Consider the following 19,934-nt stretch of genomic DNA (forward strand, 5'->3'; position numbering starts at 1 on the left):
TTGCAGGAGTACCCAGGCTTTTTTGCACATCCATATCAGTCATCAATCACACTGTATTCTAAGATTAAAATGTGCCTTCCTCCACCTGAAACCATTTCTCAGAAGTTTGTGACTAAGCAGCAAACCTCAGAAATAAGGAGAATTTGCCTGGTCAATAGGTGGTTTTTTCCACGTGATCTGTACTTGCAGATTTGGCTGCTCTGAGTTGGGCCAGCACATGGGCTCCCACGGGGACCAGGAGGTAGAACAAAGCACTTCACACCACTCACTCCCAAACCAGCAAAAAGCTCCTTAACCTTCACGTCCCCTCTGCCAAGTGAAGTTTTTCAAGAGATTCAAATTTCACCATCTGATTTTTAACACAGACACATCAAGGAGAAGCACTCATAACCTCAGTTTGGGATTTAGAGCCAAACAACAAAAATCTTAAGAGTATTTTTTACAATGGCTCTAACCTAAGGTGTCAGGTTAATGCACCTGATTGTGAGAGTGGAAAGGAAGGAAGGGGATCTCTTCCAAGGTGGGGCAGGCTGTGTAAGCCTTTTCTCACTGGGGACAGTGTGTTCAGACCTTCCTGGCACACAAGCCTTTGTTTTGTCCCACTGCTTGGGCACAGCATTCAACAGATCTGATTCTGACAGATGGGAAGAAAAAGAAGGCAGACTTAGCCATTGTAAACTGAACTTAGCAAAGCAATGGGTAAGTCATTCCACCTTTGGAGCAAGATGGGGAAATCCTACCCCATGTGAGCAGAGAGATATCCAACACAGATATCTCAGTGACTCAGGTTGACCTGAGATCTTGATGGGGCATGATGCCTGTCAGAAAGCACAGGCATATTAAACAGAGGCTAGTCTCACAGATGTGGACACTACTGTTCAGAAATAATTGTTCAAATTAATATCACCATCCTCAAAATTCCAGGTTTCTGGAAGAACAAAACTTAGATATCAAATACATGGGGTGCAAATACACAGCCCTGCAGTGCGGATTGGTGTAACTGAAACAAAGTTTCAGCCGGACAAACCACTTTTAAAAACAGCAATACAGAGTATTTTCCATCCCAGATACCAGGGGAGTACAATGCTTTCCTTTCCAGCCTAATCAGTGCTCGCAGAGAAGTTTAATCTTAATGTCCTTGAATAATGCCTTCATAGTCTCTCTCATTACAGCAGCAGCAGATTTCGAGATCAAAGGTTATTACTCCTTCCCATCTGACAACAGCGTAATTCACCCTGGTTTTCTCATCAAGTGGCTGAGGCACAGTACAGCACATGAGGGTTGTTTACAACAGCCTGTGTAGCACTTCATTTCTGACTCTTCAGAAGCAAAGCCATGTCTACTGGAACTTCTACATCACAGGCAGACAGCTGAAGTTCTTAGAAGAAACACAAGAGGTAAAAGAGAAAGTTTTATCCTAAATATAAATAAAAACAAGTTAACCCAAACCACCAGACTCATGGCTGGGAAGACAGAATTTATGGCTCCACTCCATGTTTTGCATCAGCATCCCACAAGTCAACCCAAACATGCTGTCCTGCAGTATCTCCAGACCCTGCACTTCAGTGGCACAAGGTTACTCAGTGAGATCACTTTTAAATCAGCACATTTGCAGAGTGACACACAAAGCTTATGTGCAACCCAAACGTTGGCTGTGCCCCTCCTTCAGAATCCACACTCACTTTTATACTCAAATGAAGAGTATCAAACGGGGCAGTATCTATTTTTCCTGACTTATTTTACAGTGTGCATGAAGTCCCATCAACAGCAGAATCACAGAACAAGCAAGGAGGAGATGCTGTCTGGGCAGAGGATGCTTTCCTGGCAGAAGATGCATGGATGGCCACCCTTTTGTTCCACCAAGCAAGCAGCACCCACAGGCCCACCCCAGCAGCATGGCAGGCACAAAGCCAAATCATTCACAACTGGAATATTCACTAGGGAGCTTGACAGAGGCAGCTGCTTGGAGCAGCATTAACCTCCCAATTAGTCAAGACTTTAAAAGCACAATGTGACCAATATTGTCACAACTCACATACAGGAAAATGTGCACACAGTCAAATTCCCCTAACCAGAAACTATGGAGTGGTTTTACCATTGCTGATCCTGACATGAGTATGATTTCACAGCACAGAACTGGTTATAAGCACTGTCTTGCTAAATTAGCTTGTTAGTGGATCTACAGGGAAAAGGAAGAGATACTAAAGCCCCAATTAAAATGCTCTAAAGCAGTGCCAGAATTTTCAGCCCGAGCAACTTCAGATGTCAAAAGAGTATCAAATGGAAACACATTTATGTCTTTAAATTTTATTAAAAATGCTTTTGCCCTTAGTAGTCGGTCTACATATTTAAGCAAGCAACAATTTCCATCTAAAAAAAACTTATTTACCAGCAAAACATGTGGTTGCACTAAAACCAACCACAGTGTTTCTTCCCCTTCGCCTATGCACCTGCGGGTGTAGTACCACTCTTAGTCAGCATCACCCCACTCACAGGGCAGGGAAACACATAGAAATCTCAGAGGGAGTTTATTTTTCATTTTGAATTGTCACAGACACTGCATGGAATTGAAAAAGGTGGAGATAACATTAATTAATTATCTATGGCACTGATGTTAATGTTAAGAATATTCAAAAGACTGGATGAGGCACTTTGTGCCATGGTCTAGGTAATATGGTGGAGATCAGTCAAAGGTTGGACCTGATGATCTCAGAGGTCTTTTCCAGCCTAACTGATTCTGTGATTGTTAGATGAATATTTCACATGATTTTGAGTTGGAGGACCCACCCAGTTGGATGTTAATACTGGCTTTTGCAGTTTTAGAGCATGTATATCTCAAAAGCAAGGATTGTTCTACCTCAGTGAGAATATAATTAACCCCAAACCACATGCTTTTACAACTAAAGCAAAAAGGCCAAACAGCTCCTGTAAGGGACCATTCACATTCCATTAAAACCCAGAGACACAGCACACTCAAGATGCATGTTGGGAGACCTGTCCTAACGTTAAGATCTACTTCATGCCACAAACTAGTTTTAAGTGCAAACACCTACTTTCACGTGTCAAAAAGCCACATCTGTGACGAACCACATCAAGAAACTGCAAGCAAGCATTCAGCTGAGATGCTACACAATTTAATACCACACACAGTCAACTAATGTTTTTACAGTATGGCCATTTATGGTAGCAGTAAAGAAGGCAAATGAAAGATTGGAGCAATTTCTCACCGAGCACCATCACTTCCCATGGTGAAGCTGATTCTAAGTAACAGATAAAAAATATTATTTGTATTGAACACCACATCTACAGGCAAACCATCATTACTTGAGGAATTCACAGCTTGAGCTACAAGCATTTTCTAGAGTCACATAGACCATAGGATCACTGAAAATATGTTTAGTATTTTCTTCTCCAATATCCTGCTTAGCAGTACATTAGAGTAGTTTCCAAAATAGTTCTCTACCCATTTGTGAGTGAAGTTCCTCCAAGGGGAAGAAGAGTTTAAAGATCAAATTAAGAGCAAACATTTCCCATTCAGAAGCACATGAATTGATGAAGGGAAACAGTGCCTGATTTCCTTCCAGAGCTGGATGCTCCGACTGAACCTGAGCTCTCCAGTGGCGAGCTTTTCTCATGAAACAATAGTTATTGTAATTCCTTGTTTGAAGCACAAGTGCTCCATATACGGACCGGACCCAGCCACACCTGCTGTGACAGCAGGACCCTCAGACAGTCATTCTCCACTCTTGGTTCTGTCATCTATAAACACAGCTTTCCTTAAGTAATTGGGCAAGCAGATTAACACAGCAAACAGGGCTTTAACATCAAAATGCTCTTCCAACAGTACAGCAGCAAACTCTGAAAACTATTAACTGCATCTACAGAACGTGAGACCATCAAGAGCATGCAAACCTCCACTGCATCTAGAAACTTCCTGCACTCTTTCCTCGCTCTTCACCTCATATTAAAAAACTCTGGATCACCATATATGCTGCAGGAACACAAATCCTGACAAGATGGTATCTCTAGAATGGAATCCCAAGGTTTAGCAGACCAACCATCAACACAAAGGACAGACTTTTGGCTGAGAGATCTTGCTCTGTGCACATGCTTAGCTTTAGGGAAATGCTCCAGCCCAACTTGAAGAGGACAGAAGCACCATCAGACTACGCACAATACATCTCAGCTCCATTCAGGTAAACAAACTACTTTTCTCATCCTTTTGCAAAACTGTAACTTTATGTGCTTATTTAAACAGATATGAGCCCAGTTTTCTGTCACCATTTCCTAAGAGCTAAATCTTTGATAGGTCCACACAAACCTTTGCACTTGAACGGAATAAATTCTTCTCTCCCTCTCATGCTACTCCTGTTCTGAATAAAATAATCTAGTATTTTAGCAGGTTTTCAAGATTTAAGGGAGAATAAGGAAGGCACACCTAAATATGCAAAGAATTAATTTTTCTCCTACAGCATATTCACACTGACCAGTTTATCATCACCACCTCAAGAAGACTGGCAGGCTTTGGGATTTTTAGAGTGTCAAAGGTGTGAACTTAAAAACTAAGGGTTCAAATTCAGATACTTCAGTTCAGTAACAGCATATAGTCAAGATTTGCTCCGGGGGTTTCCAGCAAGGTGATTTCCCTTCTGCCCTGTGTGCAATCATTGTTACAAAGAATTTACATAAATTCTCAAATAAAACTTGTTTTCTAAACTTACAAGCCAGCCTGCACAAGGCAGCCAGACCACATGATTTTTACTTCATTTGCATTAGAAGATACAGGCTGATTTCTCTATACATTATTCTTTTACAGACATTAGTTGAGGAGAAAAGCATTATTATCTGAAAAACAGAGGTGCACATCAGATGAATATAGCTCATGAAAGGCATTAGTAAACCACCTACGAGGTGGTTTATTGTCTAAACCACCTACAAGGATGATCAAAGGTAAGAAAGACAAGGGCTGATGAAAAATAATTTGATCATGTTAGTTGTATTTCTCCACTTCAGACAAGCTGGTTCCACTAGAAGCTGCTATCTCTCCCTCTGATTTTATGATTATTAACTTGCAACAAGTCTTCCGTGAAGTAAACTACCTTCTTCAGGACATACACTGTGAACAGCCACTGCCACAAAAGTAAATTAATTTGTTTATTACCAAAATATTTTGCCTTTGAAAACCATGTTAGACCAACATAGGCATATAGCAAGCTCAGAAAAGAGGCTACTTCTTCAAATTCCACAAACAGCACAAAAAGTATTAGATTTCCCCACAGTCTAGGACCAACTTACAAGGAAGATCCTTTTTGTTTATCATCTCAACATGCCAAGTAATACTTACATGCCATAATCAGCCACATTATATTAGTTTATAGTCTTTCAACTTGACAAGTCCTATAAGACTTTCCAGGAGGGGAGCCAATACTCCTGAAATGTCACTCTTTGCTGCTCTTACTTGCTTTTTAGTCCTCTCCAAAGCAATCCCTCCAATCCTCACTTTATTTCTGGAGGCCATAGTCCTGCAGAGGCTGATTCCAGTGTGCAGAAGGGACAGCACAAAAAGGTCTTGCTATCCCGTGCAAAGAACAAGAAAAGAGAAGGCAACCCAAGAGCTTCTGTAGCATGAAATGCAGCAATTACAAAATCCAAAAACAAAAATATTAGAAACAAACAAAATTCAAGTTGTTCTCTCTGTGAGCAAGTTCACACTGACAGGAAATGAGTAGCTAACAAGTAAATTACCCAAGCCCAGTACAGAATGTGTACAGAAGTAAGGGACTCATAGCAAACCAACCAGATTCACTACATGTCAGTCCTTCTGCACTGTTACTAACTCTTAACTCCAACCTCTGCTAACTTGCTACTAACAGGTTAACAGCACGTGAAAAAGTGGCTTTACCATACATCTAGTAGGGAAGAAATCTTAAAACATCCTGCCCTGAAGGCAAGAAAATACTCCATCACCTAAAGCCACTTGCTTTCATTTGGAAATTGATCTACAGAGCAACATCTAAATTCAAATTGCAACGTGCAACATTCTCTCCTGGTCTGACAGGCACACACAATGAAGTATCGTGTCAAATAAGCAGAAAGCATCATTATTTGATTGCTTTCTTGAGCAAAGAACTCCTGCAAATGTTCCATTTAAAGGTATAAAGAGGCAGCAGTACAGCAAATGCCATCTAAAAATGTGTGAGCAGTATGCAAAGACCTTCAATTTGTTTACTTACAGAAAGCAGCTTTAGAATGCAGTGGGTTTGATCGGAGGGGTTTTTTTTCTTGGCTTTAAAAAAAAAAAAAAAAAAAAAAACCTACTGCTATTTCCGCTCCCATATTATACCAAGTAGAGATCTTGTGGTTAAGGCATTCAGTGAAGAGAAAACAGAGTGTGGAATGCACAGGCAGACAGCCTTCTGCACCAAAACCACAGGAAAACACATTAGTTTCTCTCAATTTTTATAGATTAGAAACAGGTTTTTCAACTTCTTCACACTCAGAATAATGGACTATTCAGATTTGCAGTAATCACAGGTGAAGCCTCTGGACAGGCAGTCCAGAAACCCTTCAGGAGACCTTATCTTCTTGTTGCTTAACTTGGATGTAGCAGAGTGTGAATGTCCCTCTGATCACAGCATTAGCACCACACAGCTCTGCCAGCGTTTAACAGGCTGCAAAGCTGATGTTATTTACAAAGACAGGCTGGATGCTACCAATTAAAGGGAAGTAGTTTCTCTTTTGAGCTTTCTTCCAGCATTAGAAAGTATTTTAATTTAAGTCATAAGTCTTAGAAGACTCATTTCCTGTGCATGTGTTAAACTCAACCTTTCATAATGACCAAAACTCAAAGCTGCCTGGAGGGACTGTATGTGTTACAAACATGTGGGACAGAATCAAATCCCACTAATGCATTACTGTTTTTCATATATATATATACACACATAAATATATATTTTTTTTTAACCAGGAAAGCAGAGTTATAACAAAGACCTCTTCAAGTAACTTTTGGCACTGACAGTCTACATGCTTCAGGTTTAGGAAATGACCGTCAGATCCTGAAGACATAAAAACAAATCTGGGGAAATCTTCCTGGGAATGGCAGTGGCAGCCCAGTGCTGGGAGAGCAGGCAGCCTAACAGCTCACACCTCAAAGCACAGCCTGTGAGCTGGCAAAAGTCACTGCTCCAACTTGGAGATGTTCAGTCAGCAATAACAGAACATGGGGTTTGTTATCAAGTAGCACGACTCCCTTTCCCTGTATGCATTATGTGTTTTCTGGACTGAGGAGAGACAATCCGTTCAAGGAAGAAGTTACAAAGACATAATAAATAACCAGGTGAATAGTGCTAGGCAGTCACAGCAGCAGCTCATAACTCCTAGCACAGGGGAAAGCTGAGATACTTTTAAATTTCTCACGCTACTCAACTGGCATGGGATTAACTCATGTACAAAACAGCTACCTAAAGTACATGAGCTGCAGGGAATTTTTAAAGTTTGAACATAAGCTGCTAGAAAACCCAGCTTCAATTATCTAGTCTGAAGAAAGTGGCTGCAGTTTAAATTATTCATCTTCTGAAATCACCCTGAACAAATTCCTCCAGATCACCACCTTCCCTCATGCAGGCAGGCATCCAGGATCTTTTCCAGGAGATCAGCTCAAGGGATGGAGGGCTCTTATTTTCTTCAGAGTATTTGTAAACTGAAGAAATGCACAGAAGATAGAATTTCAAGGTGCAATTTTCGTTCTTAAACGACAAAAAAAAAAAAAAAAAAAACCCAACAAAAAAAAACCAAAACACAAAAAAACCCCATAACTCAAACCTTGAGCAAATTCCCAAATTCAACTGGATTTTAAAATCCCAGGTCACAATTCCAACAGACACCCAGATCAGCACAGACTCGATTATTTTAAAAATCTGCTCTAAATGAACAATTTTATTATCAGTTTCCTTTTTTGGGAGAAAACCTCTGGAGTGTCAGTTGAAATACTCAAACCCTCCCACAAAACAAGTCAAAGCAGCTAAGGAGGAGGGGAAGCCACTATTAAAAATGTGTGGAATGTAACCTACTGGGCAGAAGGCAGATAATGGGACAAGGAAGTCGACTACTTCAGATCTGAGGCTCTTTTCCCATACAGTCCCACCAACAGAGACACGGGGCAATTTCAAATTTACAAATGCTAGTGAATTTTGTCAAGTTTTGTAGGATATACATGACTAAAAATAGTTTAACAGACAAAAATAATTTGTCAAATCTGCCAGTTACCTGATAGACATTATATCCATTCTAATGGGTGCAAAAACGTCTAGTCAGCTGAAGGAAAAGATGTCTTTAGCTACTTCAAAAGCTGAGCTTTCAAGTGTCTTTTTTAAATTCAAAGAAGTTGAGATGTCTGCAGCAATATATTTGGTTGTACTGCTCCAGCCAGATAGAAACAAAGCAGAAACTCCACGCGAGACAAAACATTTTCTATAGTTAGTAGATTTAGGTCACAGATAGAGGAATTCAGAAATGCTTCAGGTTTTAAACATCCTTGATGAAAGCGAAGCACTCTGGTTAAAACGTCTCCTTGCACTAAGTAATGTTCTCAGGACAGATCAAAGAGCAAACCCTCTGCCAGGCAGACTCAGAGATGTGCAGGCTCCTACAGCAGCTGGATCAGCCAGAAGACCACACCTCAAAAACTTAAGAGCTGCCTTGACATCACAACCTGAACCTGAACAAAATCAAACCTCTTGCTCCATTAGCTGCTCTGACACAGTCTGACCTCTGAGAGGCTTCAGCTGAAGACCCTCTTTCCCGAGAGCAGGATTTGCTCATCAGGATTACACACAGGGGGCATTTCACAACTCTCCCTGTGCCCTGTGCAAGAGGAACAACTACCCTTAAGTCTCAGCCTGCACCCCAGAATGGGTCAACTTCCCCCCCCATTGCACAAGGCTGCAGCCAGTTGTACACACTTCATCTTCTGTGGTTAACCTGCTGCAGAAGCAGCCGCCTGTCCCACCCACCCTGCTTGCTCCAGGGTCTCACCATGGCTCTGTTTGTTCCCATGAGCTACAGAGAATTCTTCCAATTCCACCTGGACGTTTGTGAGCCTTTCTACAGCATCACCCCGGGGCTGACGCGGTATGACAGAGCAAGTTACAAACCACGTAACTGCTAGAAGCAGGAGCACCTTAAATTACATTACATAAGAAGGCCTGGTTTTTATGTAAAATGTAATGCTAAAATCATGCTCAAGAAGTTACAGTGAGCAGTCTGATTCCCTTCTGATAATTTCTTGATGATTCTGGAGTGCCTCCAGAGGATTTAACCTCCTGTATTCCAGGTATGGCATGCAGGTCAAACATGCAGCAATCAAACCAGACAAGAGCTTTAAGGTTTAGCACTCCTTCAGTTAGTAGTATCACTTGTACAACATGAAATAATATTGTCCCAACAGCTAGAGAAATAAGTTAAACCAACTCAAAAGAGCTGGAAGCACAAGACTCCAAACCAAAGCTAAGCAGACAACAACACTGTGGCTTGGTGACAACCTGCTAAGAGCCAGCAATAAAAGCAGCAAGGCAGGACATTCAAAGTGGTTGGTCCACTGGATGCCACAGACAGAACAATTTACTTCTAAAAACCACAACAAACATTCTTCTTAAGGCCCCTACAGAGATAGAAGTAAGATTATCTCCACAGTTTAAAAGTTCTCCTTTAAGTACTCTCAGATGGTAAAACAAAGCTCAGTTGGTTAACTTTGCTGATGTGCTAAGAAGGATCCTGGCCTCACGGGCTCACTTTCAAATTGGAGGGTCTGGAAAATGTTTATCATGACATACACACATCAGAAAAAAGCTTCAGAATTTGCTGCAACACTTCAGGAGTGCTGCTGAGTACAGGAGGGTATCACCTCCATCCAAGATATTTTGAGAAATCCCATCAGGATGCAAACCTGCTTCAGAAGGAGGGGGAACATCAGTTTAAGGAAAATCAAAGTATGGGAAATCAAAGTGATGCAGCACACATGGGTGCATCTTGGAAATTGCTCAGGACATGGTCAAGATTCAGTTAACATAGTTTGGGGTCTGAGAGGAGGCAGAATAGGACGCAAAGGCAAAGATGCTGTGTTTCTGGAGGACTTCAAACACAAGCTACTAGGGAAAAAAAAAAACCCTAAGCAGCAACTAAAATTGCAAGGCAAAGTTCAAATACACTCATTATTGCATTCTCAGTAATACTGGGTCATGCAAAGCCAGAATCCATTTAAATACATCACCATTACTTTATTGGGTTTTGCTAATGAAGGCTTGTTATTGTGAGCTAGTAGAGGAAAACACTGCATGCTGCTTTAGTACTGCTGGCAGCACGTATACAATTATATTACAGACAGGTACCTTTTCACATGATCATAAAGCACCTTCTTAAAAGGAGGGAGAAACACAGAAATATTATGAACACACAGTTAAGTAACTCCCTACCTCAAGCAGTGCATATTACTGTAATCCCACTTATTTTCCCTGCACAGAACAAGTCTAATAACAGAAGAAATTTAGTAGATCATTTTTCTACCCAAAGATGCCAGATTTTTCACACTGGCATCCTACCATTTCATGGTCTACTTACCACATATGAACCAAAACGCTCAGATTTGCTTGCAGGTTTATAAATTTATGTCTGCTTAAATGAGGAATACTGAAGATGCTCTGCAATATGAGCCAAGTTGTTAGCTTTGTTGGGAAAACTCGACATGGTAACGAGAGTGATTTTCAAATTTCTTTTCCTAGCAAATATAACTGGTGACTCAACGTATTATATCACTACAGTTACAGAATACTCTGAATAGGACTGGAAGAATACTTTGCTGGCAAGTTGTGTGGAAGCTCAAGTTTATTTTCTGGCTTAGAATACTTGAGGAAAGTGGCACATTTGATAATTATAAATGTGTGTACCCACAGCTAATCTGCTGAGAAATAATGCTTCTCACAGGTCCCCTGAATAAAGACCTTTGTGGAGTACTTTGCTTGTAAGTGTTACACTAATTTTCTTCCTTCAACTGCACCATTTTTACGTGTCAGTGCTAACATCTAGTTAATTATTAAAGCACGCTGGTCCCAGCAGCCAGCACTTTATGCTATCTTTAATAGTGCCCTTCTGCATACATTCCTATCGCCTGAACTCATTCCTATCTGGATTCACTGAAAACTACACTTCACTTTCTGCTCACAACTGAGAAGCTGGTGCAGGCCTGGTTAAATGAGCTTGACTGCCAGATGAAGTTGTTTGCAGAGCTGCACAGTGAACCAGACAGGGTAACTGATCCCGGGTAAAAACATTCCCTGGTTATTTTTAACTCCGATGGCTTGAGGAGTTTCGGTGCACTGGAGGGAGTAAATAGCTATAATGGCAAACTGCTGTGGCAGCAAGGGGACCTTTTGAACATTTTTCCTTACTTGTAGTAGTAGCTTATCAAGCTTATTCAGTTACAGCAAAACCCTGTTTCTTCAGGCTTGAAGAACAAAAAAATATTTCCCCAGCCTTGTGCCTCCCTACTGTCAGTCCCTTCCAAAAACCAAACAATCAACTTGCCCTTGCTCTCAAGGCCCTCCAGTCCCCATCTGCACCAGCACAGCCCTCGTGGTCACACATACAGCCCTCACTTGCCAACTGCAGTTCTGGGGAGCTCCACACATGCCTCTTCCAGAGGCACCTTTTCCTCTTTAGTCCTTTTAAGGGTTTAGCATGAGCACATTTGTGTGTTATGAAGACTCACCATGAACTGCATCATCCAACAGGATCTCCCTCTGTAAGCAGAGTTTATAGCATTCCCCCACACGACTAGAGAAGTGCAGCAGCCCTCACTCAGTCAGGTTTGAGGCTCGCCGTATTGTCCAAGTTCTCCAGCCTTTCCCATTCCAGCAGCAGATCAGAATCCCTGACCTTGCTGCCACAACAGCGCTTGCACACAATGCTTGATTAGCCTCAAGACTGAGCACTTCAAATGTGAATACATGACCTTCTTTAGCTTAACCAAGAACAATCCAGGCACAGCAATCCAGTCAACCCTCTTAAAAACAACCTAGTAAAAGCAAGCAATCTACAAAACAGTAATTTTAACCTCACCAAAGTTCCATCCAGAAGCATCAATGTGTACCACGAACTTCACGTGCTAGGATGTGACCAGCTTAAGTATGTGCATGGTGGAAAAAAAGTAAGAAAAGGCAAAACAAACATATTAACCAAACATTCCTTGTCTGCTATCTACTTTAAGTAACCAAGTTATAAAGAGAAGAAAAATATTTTCCTTGTGTTACCTGCTCCTGTTAAGTGCTCTACAGGCTATCCCAAACCTAAGCTGCAACCACACTTGAGCCATAACACAGAGCATACAAAACAGGAAAGAAAAGATAAAAAACAGACATGAAAAAAGTTTTTCACAGTCACAGAGCATGTCCTCATAAAGGATACCATTCAAGGTGAACAGAAAGTATCCCACCCACTGCCCAGACAGAAATAATTCACTTGGCATCTAACTAGAAATTTGTAGCAGCAGGCTACCACTGCTATCTCTCAGAATTTCAAAACAGAACTCCAGCAACTTTGTACGGCTTTGTACTTGGAGGCCAACATCACCTAAGTGCATTATTTGCAATTAAACTTTTCAATCTGGTTGCCTCCTACTCCTCACAGTAAGAGTTTGTCTCGGTTGTTGCATCCAGAAATCTTTGGACATGCCCTATGCAGAGCAACAAGTTTAAAAAAAAATACCAATTATAGGCATGATTTCTGTTTTAATGTTGATTTTACGTACTTCTTGAACTAGAACAAGAAGTGGTGCATTTCTCTGGTTCCATTTTCCTTTTAACGCTGCCTTTTGGCCATAACTGAAGAACAAGACTACCAAACCAGCGCAGTTAAGTCACCTGAATTGTTGGAACAAAGGGAGAAGTTCTCTGCTTGCGTCACACCAGTCTAGACCTGCAGACTGACTAATCTGGGAAGGTCTGCAGCAAACCCAGCTTCCAGAAGCCTGCTACATTCCACTTCATGAAGCTGCTATTTATCTTTGGATACTTCAAGGAGTTCAGTCACAACATTTGCAGCGCCGGGAATGCTTTCGTTAAGTGCGAACAGGTTGCACAAGGTATACAAACATGAGCCATTTAGGCCCTTCCAAACTCTTGGAATATAAGGGCCCTACTTATAAAAGCCACCCTCCACTACCACTACTGAGCACTGGAATTCAGAGCTCTAGCCAAAAGTAGAGGCAGGAGCCTCTCCCTCTAGTACGGGAAGGAGGCACAGGGCTAGAGGCCAGCGGCTGCCTATTCATCCCTGGGAGTGCAAAGGGCATGCCAGGCAGAGCTCTGGGAAACTGTGCCAGGACTCCTTGTGCAAGTGGCAGTAGAAGACGACCTGATAACCAAAAGGTACGTCAATATTTACTCGCTATACAAGCAACCGCTGCTAGGAGTTAGCACACAGAAAGGCGCTCTCGGACTGCCACGGGGGTTAAGTTATCCCAAGGGAATTTCATTTTGGAAAAAAATTTGTAAATCACTCAAAACCAGAATGGTGAGTATCTCAGAATTTAAGCACTGCTCCAAATTTGTGGCAGCTTTTGAACGCAGCTCAGCTCTACCCTGTGTGTGCACTAGTAGGAGGCAGGAGTGCTAGATGACAGGATTCATTGTGCCACTGCTGGTTATACTGGAACACTCATATGCAGCCTGAGGTTTCCTGCTTGCTTGCCTGCAAGGCAAGCCTGAAGTCACCTACTACATTCCCAGGCTGCAGATCTGTAACCAGAGCGAGCCCAGACTTTGCTTGGTAGCAGTGCTGCAGGAAGCAAGGAGCCCAGCAGTTCAAGTTTCATAAGAGGAGCAACAAGCAGCCCTTATTATTCCAGGTGACTGCACCACAAGTCCTTTGTTTTGATTGGGATTTTTACTTCCCACCTTTAACCTCAACAGATGTCGACAATCAGTTGCTCCTAAACTGTATTTTGTCACCTAGAGTTACTGTAAGGAGGCCCCAGGCTTTATCTCAGTGTGAGCATACCAGTCCCAGCATAGCCCTGCGTGAATCTGCAGCCTGGAATCCGTGGCATTTTATTCCTTTACTTTGCTACACGCTTACTCCAAGAGCATTTTTTGACGGTCACCGAGGGTTAGTCAGAATACCCAGAAACTGTGGAGGGATTTGCACACCCCAAGTCCAGCACAGGGAAGTGGGGCACCAAGACATCAGGGTCTGTCAAACACCCAGCATGCTGGCTCCAACACCAGCTGCACATTCAGTTGTTGCTTTTCAATCTACTTTACTACTCTATTTTGGAGCTTGGAATTCACATATAGAGCATAAAATTCAGAACAAGCTGTTTTGTTGCCCAACAGCTATTTCAGAGATAAAAGACACTTTGAGATAACCCACCTTTGGGTTAATTGCTAGTTAATGAGAACAGTCTTGTGAAAGTAGCAGTTTGCAAAAGGAAAGGAAAAAGGGGAAAAAAAGCCTGAACAACTGCTCAGCCGTCCATCTACAAGTCATATGCCTGCTTTTGGACAAAGTGTGTGATATTAAAATTAAAGAGTCAAAAATCTATATCCAACTCATTTTACTCACTAGTGAGTGGAACAGTAAGCTCAGCTCCAATCAGAATTTGTTACAGGCACTTTAAGGGCAGTAGGAAAAGTATTTTCTTTTACAAACTTGGCAGTATGATTTGAGCTTGTAAATACAGCATGAAATCAGTAAACAAATTTAAAAAGCTCCAAACACTGAAACCCTACACAGCTTTTGTATTGTGTTAAGTGTTTTAGCAGTTTCAAACACGTTCATGCACTACCTTAAGCTGACTGACAAACTAAATTAACTCAGCCACATTGAATTACATCCATCCAATATCATCTCAAGGATCTAGTGACATTTATTAACTAATACATTCATACAAGTCACCAAAGCCTACTCAGCATGCAAAACTATACATGTCATTGTCACAAAACAAAAGCCATAGCTTTACAAAGAGGAAGAAACACCAGGACAAATAAATTTATCAATTCTGATCAAAAATAGACAGTATTTTGCACAGCAGACTAGAGAGAATAAAATATTAGTGGCTTTATTGCTGCGTACTGCTAAAATTAGCTATATATTGTTCAGTTTTGCAAAAAAAAAAAAAGAAAAAAGCGTGAAGTAAATGGCAACTGCAGGATAAAAAAATCAGAGGGTGATTAGGTAGTTGCTAGGCTGTATTCCCTTTGAGCAAGGAAACCTGAATATTACAAAGGGCTGAGTTACAAGGGAATGTGGGGTATTTTGTGACAGACCTCTGCATGACAGCTGGAGAGAAGCTATTGTGGCAACAGCTGTGTGCTCTGCACAGCTCATACTCCCAAATACCTCAGCCTGCTAAGAGGCCAGTTAACTGGCTGCAATGCATTTTAAAAGTTTTCTGCCTCTTGGGATGTGAGCATGATGGATTATTTGTGTATGTTTTCAATAACAGAAGGAATGCTTAGTTCTACCACTTAGCCTTTTACAAAATGCTGTGGTGTAATGCTGAACTATCATTCACTGCTGCTTTCCTAGAGTTTATAGCTGCAACATCCCATTAACTCTCCTCTACAATTAAAACATCTTCACTTCCTGTCTTACCAGAGCACAGGCTCGACAGCAGTAAATTCATCTATCATATCCTGATTTAAAGGAAATGATCTGATATTTCCAGGATGAAATCCTGGCCCACCAACAGCAATATCGAGCTGTGTGTTACCTCCCTAGAGGAAAAATTTTGAGGAACACGCTACTCATCTAACCACTGAAAGCTTTGATGTTCTAATTAACTCTAAAGTTACTCCAAGGTGTCAGATGAATGTTGGCGAGGCAAACCCAGGCAGTTATACACAAGTGACCAGTTACACCTCACTTCTGCACTGCACTAATTAGCACAGTGAGGCTGAACTCAGGACACCAGAGAGCTTCCACTGTAGGAGATGGGTTTGCTCACTTGGCCTCCTTACAAACACGTTGCTGCTTCAGGCCAGATTGAGGCACAGCAATCATCAGGAGCTGATACTCTCACACACAGGACAGCAAGCACAGGAGCACTGTGCACTGCCATAACCTCAGCCACTGCCACTCCTGTAGGAATGGATGCTCTCTGCTTCCCCACCATCATCTAAACAAGGCAGGGAAGGATGAGCTGTGCAGACATCCCAGAAAGCTGGCAAAAGAAAGAAGATTAACTGGTTCTTCTTACATCCTCATTTTCTCATGCTTCCCTTTGTTTTATCTGAAATCAAGGAAGAGTTTTCCCATTTTCAAGTATCAATCCCCTGTTGTCTTTCAAAAATACAATATAAATTGTGGCACATGCTTCCTCATGATATCCTATCACCACAAAAGTCTGATTTACTGGAAAACAATCAGCACCGAAGTAAAAGCTGTACTTGAATACTGATTTACTGAAAATTAAAAAGAAAAGCAATACCAAGTGTAGAAATATCTGCTAGTATCAGTAAGAAGAAAAAAAACTTTCCTTTTTAAGCTTCAGTTGGTGACAGCCTTATTTTAAACACAAGCACTAAAGAAGCAAAAAAAATTAAATCCTCCACTGACATCAGAATCTGTCATGTAGCAAAAGCTAGTACTGATCCATGTTTTAGTGAAGGCCACTACACGTTTGTCACTTAATCCTAAGAAATTCCAAAAATGAAGCACGTGACTTGCTTGTAATCAATTTTAAAACAACTTGGAGCAGTTTCTGTGCAGCCTTAAAAGACAAACAACGTATTTGGCAATACACTTGCTGTACAGAAACTACCCAGGTGCCTGCATGGCAAAGCACACACTTGATAACATCACAGCTTTAAGAGCTCAGGAAGACGCTGTGGGATATAAATAGTACACCAAACCTCATCTCTTATTGTCCACAACCACACAGCAAGCACGGAAATAACACAAAACTCTTCTCTAAGGTACCTGAAGTACTGCCCAGGTCTTTATTTCCCAGCTATTTTTATTCAGTTTTGTTTTGGGCTGTTTGGGGTTTTTTTAAGCTGAATTTTCTGCTAAACTTCACTTTGCAGTGGCAAGATTTTATCTCAGAATAAAGCTGCGGAGAGGGCAAAAAGATGGAGATAACTTAATGCAAACTGACAATAAGTTGTTTTGAAGAATTCACCCTCAATGCGTCAGCTTAACACCACAGTGCTGTTCCCTCAACACTCTTTCAAAGTGAACTATTTATTTTTTCTGCTGTTAATTTGAAAAGATCCTTATATGTGCCAAAACAGACACGGATTCCTCTTTTGCAGATATTTGCTGAAAGGCAAGTGTCAGTCACAGCACTTGGCCCAAAATTTATATTTAATGTAAGCTCAAACTATTAGGTTAAAGAATTAATTTCTACAAGTACTCAAATATTGAAGCTATTCAGTACTCAGCAGAACCTTATTGCTCTTTAAAAAATGGCTATACAAAGGCACCAAGCGTGAGCTTCCCTTTTTTCCCCTCCTTACATCTTTAGTAGAAATTACAGATGCAAAGGTAAAGTTATCCCAAAGCCCTCAATGCTGCCTCAATCCAGAAATCCCTTCAGCAACATTTCCCAAGACAGCAGCATCACAGAACTGAAGCCACATCCAGATGCACACATGACTGCCACAGCGAGACACAGGCAACACCACCTACAGCAGCAGTGCCGTGCTTGAGTGAATGGCACCCTAAACCAGCTGCAGAAAACTCAGGGTTTCATAATCTCCATACGCAAGCAATAAGGAATTCAATCCACACACTGAGAGGACTGCACTTATTCCAGCCCCATCACCTTCAAACAGACCAACCAGCCAGTATTCTACCAAAAACTGACCAGCCGCCTACACATCTGACAAAAGACACCTGCGCAATACACCTCAAAAGGTACCAGTCAAACTAAACTAGTTCCAAAGAACTAATTCTCCCAAAGGGTCCCCTCTTTTAATGTTCTCTACAATATCGGAACTTATAAGCATTCCAGTATCCAGTACCTACCCTAAAATTCAAAGTAATGTTTTCTATGTAGTTACTTAGTCTATGCTGCAGAGCTTAAATTTTTAACAGAGTACTTGAGATAATGAACACATGGACGCACATGTGTATGAAAAAAAACAGTCTATTTGCTGTCAGATCACCCAACACCTATTTTGTTGTAACAAAATATTAGTGGAGAACATCATTGCCCCAAACATTAAAAGACAAATCTGCCCCGCTGTCAAGCAGCCCATCTTAGGGGTAAGTAGAGCATTACCGGCTCTCCACAGTGGAATAAAAGAAAACAAACAAGAAGCCATGCTCTCCAGATTTGCTGCTCTGCCGTCAGCAACAGCACAAGAAGAACGCAAGTAGTTGTCTCCTCCTACCACCATAAACAGAGGTAGAAAACCTAACAGCAACAGGGCAGAGGATGAAAATAAGTAAAGGAGGTACGGCTGAATTCGTGGCGAAACAGGAAAACGGGCTCTTCCTCGTAACACTGACACGCACTCTTAGTATCGCCTATTCTGGCGTGTTTTTTACTGAATACGAATAGACGAAAAAGTTCAATTGTCTGCAAGTTGCAGGATGAAAAGCAGGCGTTCCGAGGGGCGGTGGGCGCTGGCTGGTCCCAGCTCGCACAGAGTGCCCCAAACGCCCCTTCTCTCGGGGGGAGCCGCGGGAGCTTCCCGGCCCCTTGCCGGGCCACCACAAGATGCTCAGCCCGGAGCAGCTATTTCGGAGCCGGACGCCGAGTGTCACCGGTCCCCGGCCGCGCCTGCCGCTTCCCGGGCGGAGCGCGGGGCCGGACCCCGCCCGCCACACCGGAGCCGCCGGTCCCGAGCGCCGCGGCGCCCGGAGCGCAGCGCGCCCGGCCGGCGAACCCCACCCGGCGGCGGCGCCCGGCGGGCCGGGGGCGGCGGCCGCCTCTTCCCGCCCTCCAGAACCTTCCCGGGGGCTCGCACCGGCCCCACCGCCGCCGCCCCGAGCCCCTCAAGGTCACGCCGCCGCCTCCCCGCCCCGCGCTTCCCGCTGCCCCGCCGGCAGCATCCCACGGCGCCGCCGGGAGCTGCCGCCCGCCGCGCCGGCTCCAGCCCCGGCCCCCCCGCGCCGGGCAGCGCCCAGGCCCCGGCGGGCGGAGCGCTTCCCCCCGGGCGCCGCGGCCCCTCACCTGGATGAACTGGATGGTGAGCGCCGACTTGCCCACGCCGCCGCCGCCCACCACCACCAGCCGGTACTTCTCCTGCCCCGGGCCGTCCCTGCAGCCCGCGGCCATGGGGGAACCGAGCGGGGCGATCGCGGCAGCGCCGCCGCGGGGTCCGACGCCCGCCTCTCTCAATGGCGCTCTCCTCGTCGTGCCGCCGGGGCTGAGCAGCCGCAGGCCCCGCCGCGCCGAGCGCCGCCGGCAGCAGCGGCAGCAGCAGCGCCCGGCCCGCCGTGCGGAGCGGCAGCGCCGAGCGGAGCGGAGCGCGCAGCACCGCCCGCCCCCGCAGCCAGGGCGCCGCGGCACTAATGGCCGCCGGGGGCGGGGCCCGCGCACCGCCATGCTAATGAGGGGGCGGGGCACCCTTATCTGCATGCTAATTAGGGTGGGATATGCACGAGGGCGGGGCCAGCGGGGAACCGCCGTACAAACGGGCTAAGGGGGCGTGGTCCGCGCAGCGCCATGCTAATGAGCTCTTGCATATGCATGATGCCCGCCCGCGGCACCGGCACGCCGCTGCGTTTGTGGCGTGCGGGTGGTGGCGGCGGCCCCCGGTGTCCCCCGGTGTCCCCGCCGCCCCCGGCAGACAGAGAGCCGCGGAGCTCATTAGCGGTGTCCCCACGGGCTCTGGTGGGGCGCCCGTCTGAGTGCCTCATCAACATTCATGAGGCTCTGGATGCCCACGGGATGGGGAGGGAGGTGTTGGTGACCCTTCGCAGAGCCAAGG

The 19,934-nt window shown here is 43.9% G+C and overlaps 1 protein-coding gene across 1 annotated transcript in view; it reads right to left on the reverse strand.

Moving 5' to 3' along the window:
• Nucleotides 1-19,564, reverse strand: part of RRAS2 (RAS related 2) — a 42,330-nt gene extending 22,766 nt beyond the window's left edge. Inside the window, exon 1 of the mRNA XM_030273833.4 lies at nt 19,175-19,564. Within this exon, the coding sequence (XP_030129693.2) occupies nt 19,175-19,549 (375 nt within the window). The 5' untranslated portion in view covers nt 19,550-19,564. The remainder of the gene's footprint in view (nt 1-19,174) is intronic.
• Between the last annotated feature and the right edge of the window lie 370 nt (nt 19,565-19,934).

Source organism: Taeniopygia guttata, chromosome 5, assembly GCF_048771995.1.
Source record: "Taeniopygia guttata chromosome 5, bTaeGut7.mat, whole genome shotgun sequence".
NCBI classification, from domain to species: domain Eukaryota; kingdom Metazoa; phylum Chordata; class Aves; order Passeriformes; family Estrildidae; genus Taeniopygia; species Taeniopygia guttata.